This window comes from Mirounga leonina, unplaced genomic scaffold (genome assembly GCF_011800145.1).
Source record: "Mirounga leonina isolate KUSES-001 unplaced genomic scaffold, KU_Mleo_1.0 Mir_166, whole genome shotgun sequence".
NCBI lineage: Eukaryota > Metazoa > Chordata > Mammalia > Carnivora > Phocidae > Mirounga > Mirounga leonina.
This window is the reverse complement of record NW_023270418.1, coordinates 1,691,186-1,701,935: the sequence shown is the minus strand read 5'-3', so window position 1 is coordinate 1,701,935 and position 10,750 is coordinate 1,691,186. Positions and strand designations below refer to the sequence as shown.

General features: G+C 33.1%; 1 protein-coding gene across 3 annotated transcripts in view; it reads right to left on the bottom strand.

The window, feature by feature from the left end:
- Positions 1–10,750, bottom strand: part of PRMT3 (protein arginine methyltransferase 3) — a 138,846-nt gene that overhangs the window by 109,902 nt on the left and 18,194 nt on the right. For all 3 annotated transcript variants that reach the window (XM_035012449.1, XM_035012448.1, XM_035012450.1), the window contains exon 9: positions 3,388–3,509. In XM_035012449.1, the coding sequence (XP_034868340.1) occupies positions 3,388–3,509 (122 nt within the window). The remainder of the gene's footprint in view (positions 1–3,387; positions 3,510–10,750) is intronic.

Below are 10,750 nucleotides of genomic sequence, written 5' to 3'. Positions count from 1 at the left end.
AAGAAGAAGAAGAAGAAGAAGAAGAAGAAGAAGAAGAAGAAGAAGAAGAAGATCTTAAAAAAAAAAGAGAGAGAGAGAAGTTGGGAGTAGATTTCAAGGGTGAGTACAGAATAAAACTGGCCAAAGCTTGAAGCTTAATGGTATAAGAGAGTAGAGACCATGAATAATTGAAAAAAAATGCAGAGAACAGAGTCACCATATTTTGGGGGGATAGCTACAATGAATGATTATTTTAGAAACATAACCAACAAAACATAAAATATTATTTGAGGCACTGGTACCAAGCTAAACATACCACTCTTACTACTAATTAATAATATTACAATTACTGATAAAATTTAGTAAGCAATTACACGCCAGCCACTTTGTAAAGCACCATAAATGGATTCAATCCTTATAACAAACTTATGAGATAGTTACCACCATCAACCTCATTTTATAAAGGAAGAAACCAGAGAATAAAGAAGTAATTTTCCCGGGCCGCCTGGGTGGCTCAGTCGTTAAGCGTCTGCCTTCCGCTCGGGTCATGATCCCAGGGTCCTGGGATCGAGCCCCACATCGGGCTCCACATCGGGCTCCCTGCTCGGCGGGAAGCCTACTTCTCCCTCTCTCACTCCCCGTGCTTATGTTCCCTCTCTCGCTGTGCCTCTCTCTGTCAAACAAATAAATAAAATCTTTAAAAAAAAAAGAAGTAATTTTCCCATTATTATGTAGCTAATTAATCAAAAACAAAACCAGAAACCAAGTCATGTGATTCTAGATGCTGAGAGAAATGCTATGCTGCCTCCTCAACCAGTAGAACAATGAGCCAGTAAATTGTGAGAATATTAACAGTAAACTGTTTCCTGCATATCCTTTTAGAGAGACACTCACAAATAGAAGAACAGAAGTTCTTTTACCCAACAGTATAAATTTCAAAATTTCAAACGAAAGACAAGGGAGAGATGCTTATAGACACTATGGAAATAACTATCTTTCTCACAATATAAATAGGCAAAGGACAGTATCTCCAAAGAAACAGTTTAATGTTGGCTTATCCAAAACAAAATTTATCTAAAGCAAAAAGGTCTGATTTTCAAACTCTATCGGTTCTAAGTAAAGCAAATTACTGAATACAACTAACACATGCCCTGTGAGTAGTAAAACGGAGATACAGTGCAGTAGATTAGCTGTGAAGATGAACTATGGAGTCAGGCTGCCTGGGATCTAATCCTGGCTCCACAAGAAATAAGGAGATTTACTTAATCTCTGCCACAATTTCTTAATCTCTATAATAAGGATAATCATATACTGTAATTATATCTACCTCAAAGGAAATTCAATACAGTGCTAATGTTAGCAATTTTTATTATTAAAATGAAGTACCTAAAACTGAGTGCTAAGTCATTCTCAATAAATGCCCTATGCAAAAGTTCCATACACTGCAGCAGTAAATTTTATATACAATGAATGTGAATATAATCATTATATAAAGATATTTCTAAAAAGGCACTAGGAATTCTATGTGAAATAAAATGAAACAAAACAAAACAATACAAAGTAAAATGAGTGTTATCACTATCCTTTTCTTCCATAAAGGAATTAAAATGAGAGCACATCTAGTCTCACTTTGTAGAAACCAAAAATAAAAATTAATACATAAATGTACATGGTCTTTTATAAGATTAGAGCTTCAAATAGAAATATCTTATCATAATCTTCCTATCAACAATAAGTCTTTGATAATTCTTCTAAAACAATCTCTTGTTTAGAACACTGGTTCTCATATTTGTTTGGATGGCAATGCACAAGCAAGTGAGGGTGCTCTTTATGGAAACCCCAAAATGATGATGATGTCCTTACTGGTATCCTAAGAACTAGGAAAAACTTCACTAGATTACAGAGTTGCCTATATATATGCAACACATACACCATTTTCTCCAGTATGAAAATAATAACCACAAACCCAGAACTATGAAAAATCTAAGCAAGATCAATGTAATTTTTTCATTAACATTAATTTGGTACTTGTTAATAGTAGTTAACTTTTGAGTAACTATTACGTGCCAAGCAATATGCCAAAGAAATTTATATGTGTATCTTACTTGTAACTTACCTTGCTCATAATCATATGAGGTATTCATTATTATTTTTATTTTGACAGTGAAATAGCAGGTGTCAAAGAGGTTAGATATAATTTAACTGAAGTTCAAATAAGTGGTAAGTAGGAGTGAGGTTTCAAACCAATCCTGACTCAAACCTTGCACTTTGAACCACAACACTACACTTCTACATTATGCGATAATATCTAAAAGTTTAAACATCTTACATAACTATATTTAAATTTAACACTATTAAGAAATAATTAATATTAACCAATTTTAAGAACAGAACGTAAGTATCAATGGGAGGACATTTAAGAACTCTTGTTGGGGATTTAATGTATGCAGGTGATTATAGTTAGTAATATTGTATTTATATACTTGAAGGTTGCTAAGAGAGTAGATCTTAAATGTTTTCAACACAAAAGAAATGGTAATTACATGATGCAATGGAGGTGTTAGCTAATGTTATGGTGGTAGTCATTTTATAATAAACAAAGGTATCGAAGCAATACATTGTATTATCTTAAACTTATACAATGTGATGTGTCAATTATATCTCAACAAAGCAGGGGGAGGCCGTGGGGGAGAGAATTGCTGAGAAGTTCCTATTAGTTATTTACTCTGAAAATTACTCCTAAGTTCCAAGTCTAAGGTGCTTTGTTAAGTATACAGCTAAAGAAATCTAGTTCTATAAGCTGTAGTTCAAATAAAAGGCCTTGCTGCGACATAAGCCAATTGTAAAGTCAATCCTTGATCGATTAACCTAACTTAATTCCTCAAAGAGAGGAGATATTTTTAGAGAATAAAATTAAGTTTTAGGGGATAAACTAATCCACTCTGCTTTGTTTGTAGTCATTTCGGAATTTACTTATTTTAATTTGAAGGAGGCACAAAGGTTAGTGTTGTAAAAAAGAAAAAAAAATAACCCTTAGTCTTTAGTCTGATTGTTATTTGCTAAAGGAAACATTACTGAAATAAATATTCAGTTTTGTTGAGTCTTCTAACAATATTACCCTATATGCCAACGATTTCTAATTTTGTATTATTATAATTAGCATATTTATAGCCATAACTGGAAAGAGGAAATTATATAAAAATAATTCTCATCAATGAGAACTGTGAAAAGATTGTTTATAGCTCAAACATGCCTAGCTCAATCTAACCTAAAACCTTATTATTCTGGAATGAATTTTTACTAAAAGACACATCTTGAGTCTGCACTAGATAGCTATTAAGGACAAGAAGACCTGTCAAATCATCATATTTAAAAATTATCTTAAGTCAAGCCTTAAAATACATCTACCTTATGATATCCATTGCCTGGTAAAGTATTTCAGACTGATCAACTCCAAGAACCTTCTTTGCCCCAGCTTTAGCTGCAAACATAGAGAGAATTCCAGTTCCACAACCAACATCCAGAACTACCTGGTGTAATAAAAAAACAGATGTTACTGAGAAGGTCTAGTATTTTACGTTCCATTCATATATTTTGACATTACTGGCAAGGAACAGACCACGAAATTTTAAAATTTTACAGATCGACGATGGTAGTAATTTCTATTTGAAGAAACTGAAGGTATCATTACAATGGGTTGTTTTAAGTTCTTTTTTTGAGGGGTGTACATAAGTTCTATGCCCAGCGTGGGGCTTGAACTACAACCCCAAGATCAAGAGTCTTGTGTTCAACGACTAAGCCAGTTGTTTCATATTCTCAATAGCATGTTTGGCCATATTCTGCTACAATCAGATGCAACAATATAAATTAAGAGATGTTTTATATGAAATAAGCAATTTCCACAGATTTAATAGGGAAGTATTCTGTTTCTAATTTCCCTACTGTCTGCATGCTCTAATTTAGGCTTAGTAATTCTAAATTTTAGCAGAAATAAACTTTCTCAAGTTTGAAAGGCAGGAAATAACTTAAGCAGGATAGCCTGATCCAATACAACTAAAAAATGCTTATAAAGGAATCCTACATGTAGAATATTGTCATATCCCCTCCATTTCCAAAATTAAATATTCAACTCATTTAAACAATACAGGTACAATAAAAATAAATTGGCTTCCAGAACTTCAAAATATAAGTTTTAAAAATGATACTTGGGGCACCTGGGTGGCTCAGCTGGTTAAGCATCTGCCTTCAGCTCAGGTCATGATCCCAGGGTCCTTGGATCGAGCCCCAAAACAGGTTCCCTGTTCAGCAGGGAGCCTGCTTCTCCCTCTCCTCCCAGCTTGTGCTCTCTCACTATATCTGTCTCTCAAATAAATAAATAAAATCTTTAAAAAATAAAAATAAATAAAAATGATACTCATTACCATTGGTGAAGGTAGTAAGAACCAAAGTTTAAGATGATATTGGGAACAGGTAAAAAGCAATTATTTCTAAATCAAGAACTGCATGTTATTTCCAGGATAGTATAGTGAAACCTGCTTGTCAATAAAAAACAAAAACAAATTGCTGAGGACACACATTAAGCAAAGTACAAAGAGATATATACTATTCTGTGAAATTATTGAAAACTGTAGTGCCTTAAGTCTTTCATTATTGATGGTCTAAATCCTATGCACTTATCCCAAAAAATGGAATGATTTCAGTATTCTCCTGTAAATATTCACAGTTAAGAGCAGGCACTGATCACAGTCATGGGATATAGCCAAACAAGACCAAGTCCCTGTCTTAATGAAGCTTACCATCTTGTGGAGAAGACCAATGAATAAACAAATACAAAATAATGTCAGGTAGTAGTGTTATAAAGAAAAATCAAGCATCAGAGTAGAGGTTAGAGCAGGGAAGAGGGGATACATCTTTTCAGAATCTTCAATAGGTCTGTGAATATGTTTCTGACACATGTGAGCACAGAACTGAAGGCAATAAAGGAGCATGCCATGCAGAGATCTGGAGGAGTGTCTTCTGGCCATGGACGATATTAAAGGCAAAGCACAGCAACACCAATGTGGCTAAGCTGGGTGAGAAAAGGTTGCTTGGAGGTGAGGTCAGGGGTTAAGAAGGGCCATATCCCATAGAACTTTTGGATTTTATTCTGAGTAATGGGAAGCTACTGTAAGAAAAATCGAACTAGAATTAAGAATTTATTAAATTGTTCAAGAATTATTTTATTCTTCAACTAGGTAATATAGTCACATAGTTTACACACCAAAAACTGTATTTCTTATTTATCCTTCAAGAGACTTTCTATGCAAATATAACACCATACATTTTTTTCCTTCCCCTTTCTACACAAATGGAAGCATACCCACTGCCCTCGCTATACACTGCTTTTTGTATCTAACAATGTAATGTAGAGATCTTCCTGTATCAATTTACAGAACTTCTTTCTCTCATACAGTTGTATAGGATTCCATACTATGGCTGTACCAGAATCTACTGATCTAGTTCTTTACTGATGGACATTTAGGTAGTTTCTGAAATTTTACTATGATAATCAAAGCTATAAATAACCTTATACCCAACCCCATTCACACATGAATAAATCTATAGATTATATTCCTAAAAGTGAAAACATTGTGTCAGAGAGAATATACATACTTGTAATCGTGGCAGACATAATCAAATAAATTATCTTCCATAGGACAATCCAACCAGCAATGTTTTAAGTGCTATTGGCCTTACAGTTGAGGCTAGCCTATGGAACATATAATGAAACTTTTGGCTTTCTGCCAATTTTGCAAGTACAAAATAATGATATATTGGTCTAGTTAAAACATGCAATTCCACTGTCATGAGGTTTAGCATCATTCCTTATGTTGCAGAGCCATCTGTGGTTCTTTTTTTTTTGTAAACTATGTACTTAATATCCTATTTTCCAGTTGTTTTTTCTTATCAAATTTCTAATCAAAATTTTCTTATAAATCTTGTCAAATAACAGTTTTTTGTAAGCGAAGTAGATTAGACCTCTATAACTTGGAATGTTCCTCTCAGCATACATTTTTGTCTTTTGATTCAGCTTACAGTGACTTTTGCAACGTAGAAATTCTTTACTTACAGTAAATCTCATCAGTCATGTCTTCTATGGCTTCCTTCTGGATTTTGATCATAATTAGACTGACCCTCCCCATCTTCTTCCCTATTTCATCCTCATATATTTCCTTCTAGTTCATTTATGGTTTCATTAAGTTTGTTTTTATCATAGTATATACTAAGAGGTATGGTTTCAACTGTACTTCTGTTCAGATGGCTAATCAACTGTTCCAACATGCTATAAACAGTCTGTGTTTCCCCTACTAATTTGATATGTGACTGTTACGATCTGAGTATTTGTGTCCCTCCAAAATTTGTAGGTTGAAATCCTAACCAAAAGTGATGGTATTAGAAATGAGGGTTTGGGGGAGGTAATTAGGTTATAAGGGCAAAGCCCTCATGAATGGAATTAGTACCCTTCTAAAAGTGGCCCCACACAGATTCCTCTCTGGAGGAAGAAGGCATTTCTATGAACCACAAAGCAGGCCTTCGCCGGAATTAGCCAGTGCCATGATCTTGGACCTCCCAGCCTCTATAACTGTGACAAACAGATTTCTGTTGTTTATAAGCCACTAAGTTCATGGTATTTTTTTTTTATAGATTTTATTTATTTATTTGAGAGAGAGAGTGAGCGAGAGAGAGAGCACACACGAGCAGGGGCAGAGGGAGAGGAGAAGCAGGCTCCCTTGCTGAGCAAGAAGCCCAATGAGGGGCTCAATCCCAGGACCCCGGGATCATGACCTAAGCTGAAGGCAGACGCTTAACCGACGGAACCACTCAGGCGCCCCTAAGTTCATGGTATTTTTGTTACAGCAACCTGAATGGACTAAGACAGGGACCTTGAGCATTAAGGAAAATTTCTGTATATATTTTGGATTTTTATTCTGCTCCATTAGTTTACATCATCATGTGCCAGTAATTATTCTAATTACAGAAGCTTTACAGAATGTTTTAGTATCTAGTAAGGCTGGTACACCCTCACTGCAAAATTTTTTTCACAGTGTTTCTGGAGAATTTTATATATTTATTTTTTCATAAAACAAGAGAATAAACTTGTCTAGGTTTTTTAAAAAAAGTCTTGGTATTTTTATGGGGATTGAGCTAAAATTCTAAGTTAATTTAGGGAAAATGGATAATTTGAGTTTTCCTACTCAAGAACACAGTCTTTCAAACTGTTTAAATCATGTATCATGTTCTTCAGATTTTTTAAAAAAGTTTTTTCATATAAGCCCTGCACATTATTTAAGTTTGTTCGTATGCATTTTATCTCTGTATTGTTTACTGTTACGAGTGGAGTGCTTCATTCCATTATATCTTGGAAACATAATTTACTAGAACTGACTCCAAAAGAGAGAAAATCTAAACAACCTGATTTTTGTTGAAGAAATAAAGTTGTCAAAAGGTTACTACTCTGTGTCTCCTAACTTGTGCCCTTCCAAGAAGGACAAGGCCCTATATATGCTTTCAGAGGGAGAATCTATTTCCTGTACATGTGCCCCGTCCAGAGTTGAGTCAGTACATTTTAACATAACTACTTTAACATACAAAAAAGTTAAGGATTTTAAGGTGGAAACTATACGACATTGTAAACAAAATTAAATCATTTTCTTAAGTTACAAATAAAATGTGTTAACCATAACAGCAAGAAAATACTATAATAGATAGCATATGCACTTATAGTACATTAGTTTGAAATATTATATGGCATAAAATAAAAGTGGAAAAATATATAACACAATCATAAGTGATAAATTCCCAGAAACTTAACACTGAAATAAGATATTTGCAAAATTTAAAAATTAAAAATAAAAAGTCAGTGTGGAATTTAGAAGTTTGATACTACAGTATTTGGCAATGGTGACTGGGAATATCAATAATCACACACCGTTTATGGAAAGACAGGCTGGCAGCACTAACACCATCCAAGGTATAAATAACCTTTTTTGACCCAGGAAGTCCACTGCTAGGAATTTAACTTATTATTGTACTCTCACATATATTAAAAACAAATTTAAATATTTTATATTTTTATATGAATTGTTTCTAGTATTAAAAATGAAAACTTATGGACATTCTTACATCGGACATATAAGCCATTAAAAGAATGTTAATTAAGGAATCATCTCTAAGAAAAGTTGTTGAATGAAGAAAGCTAAGTACAGAGGGATATATACCATATACTCCAATTAAAGTATGTGTTCTTTTGTAACCCTAAATACACACACACATAATTTATATACATATGCATATGTGTGTGTGTGTGTGTGTGTATATAAAAGTCTTACTTATGGGGTGCCTGGGTGGCTCAGTTGGTTAAGCGACTGCCTTCGGCTCAGGTCATGATCCTGGAGTCCCGGGATCGAGTCCCACATCTGGCTCCCTGCTCAGCAGGGAGTCTGCTTCTCCCTCTGACCCTCCCCCCTCTCATGTGCTCTCTCTCAAATAAATAAATAAAATCTTAAAAAAAAAAAAAAAAGTCTTACTTAATCCTCATTCTGCAAATGAGAGAGCTTCAGAGAGGGGAGGGAACAGGTCCAGGATCATAAAGCTGGTAATTTGTAAAGCTAACATGCAAACATAGGCCAATCTGCTTCTAAAGCTATATTTTTAAAAATATTTTTAATTATATATTAATTATTTATTACACCTACTCAAAATTAGGTAATAAACTAAAACTTAAAACTTGATAGAATCAAAGGAAGGTAAAAATGATGACAGAATAAACTAACATTATTTTATAAAATGAAGGAATTTGATTCCTTTTTCTAAGGGAAAAAAAAGGAAAAGAAAAAAAGTGAATCAATTTAACTGTAGATAATAATCAAAAGCATAGTGAAGGCACCTAACTGTGAATTTCTTCAATGGACTACAAATAGAAATTAATTATGAGTGCGTGAAAACATGATTAAATGCCACCCAAATTAAATTAAATCTGAGAAACCATATGGCCTCCACAGGAGGTTTGTGAATTCAAACAATACTAAGAGAGGAATAAAGGAAAGTAGGCAAGAAGGGAGGGATGGAGGAAGAGAAGGAAGGAAGAAACACATTTTTCATTATAAGCATCTTTTTGAAAAATAAATCTCTACTATGTACTACATAATATGATATAGAAGCTAGTATCATATAAAGTTTGTCTACCAAATGGAGATAAAAGCAAACAAAAACAATGGCAATAAAACAAAGGAAAACAAGTTATTTCATACATTTAAAAAAGATAATTTTATGAACATATTTTATCATGGCACACAAAAATCGTATGACCTAAATATGAAAAATAATGTCAATTAAAATACAACGAATGCATCCCACCCTAATTATTCATTCTATTTTAACATAATCGTGTTTCAAGTGCAGTGGCACAAGGTTAAGGACACTAGACTAGGAGGAAAGTGTTTGTTTTTGGTTTAGTTGCCTGTTTTAGGGCAAGTCAATTAACCTCTTGGTCTCAAATATCTACATGTGCAAAAGGAGATAAATACCTGTCCTGCCTCGTTATAGGTATACTATACAGTGACAACGACACAACATGTTTGAAAGCAATATATAAATTATCAAATGCTACTTAAATACATGGTAGTAAATTTTCTAAATCTGTAGCCATAGTATAATAAAGTATCCCAAATCATTTAAAAATATGAAAGTGCTAGATTATTTAATATTGTTAATTACAGAAATTAAACCCTGAAAGTGTTTTTTAAGGAATTAAAAATTGATAGGTATAATATTTTACATTGCAGTATATTTTTGAGAAGCCGTAAATGCTAAGCAAAACTAATTACACACTGATTAACTTAAATGAAAGCATTTTAGAGAAACTGCTAAGGAAAAATACTCCCAAATTATTTATAAGCTGTTTTCTGACTTCGGCAGATTTAATGTCTTCAGTAAGAGAAGTAAAGCACAAAATAACTGAAACATTATGTATTTTCCATGGGCATGTATTTTGTCTGAAAATGCATAACATATATACGTAACATTTCTATAATACCGTTACAAATTAAAAACCAGAAGCAGAAAGGACTGTGTATGTCTACGAATCCACTAAGATGCATTCCATATACATAGAAATATTCAGAATTACTTAATTTCTCAATGATTAATCTTCTAATTATAAGTATTTGTGCCTTTTCAGTATATTTTTATATAAGACAAGAGTCTATTCAGAAGCATACTGGAAAAGATACTTCTAACTTACTTTCACTTAACAAATTCTTATAGTATTTGCATCAAAAAGTATTATGAAAAGATGGCTCAAAACCATTGCTTTTACAATTTAAAATAATCATAAAATTTTCAAACCAGAAGGGGTTAAAATGATTTCATTTTACAGATGAGGCCCAAAGAGATCCACCCACTTGTCTAAAATTATTATATATCTCATTCCTGATAAGCCAGGCAGGACTAATGATGTCCAGGCCAGTACATACTTAATTTCTCTACAACATATTAATGAAAAAATAAAAGAAAAATCTGGGTACACTCCAACGATAAATATAAAGCAAAATTTTTAATAGTAACATATTTGCTTCTTGGGAAACAAAGTGGTTTTTTAGACATATTAAAAAAATTGTTCCAGCATTTGGGTATAATTATAAAAACCAAACATAAAAAAATTCTTAGTCTCTGCTGTAAAACATATAAAAAGCACACAAAAAAGCTATGTACAAAGAACTGATAAAAAGTA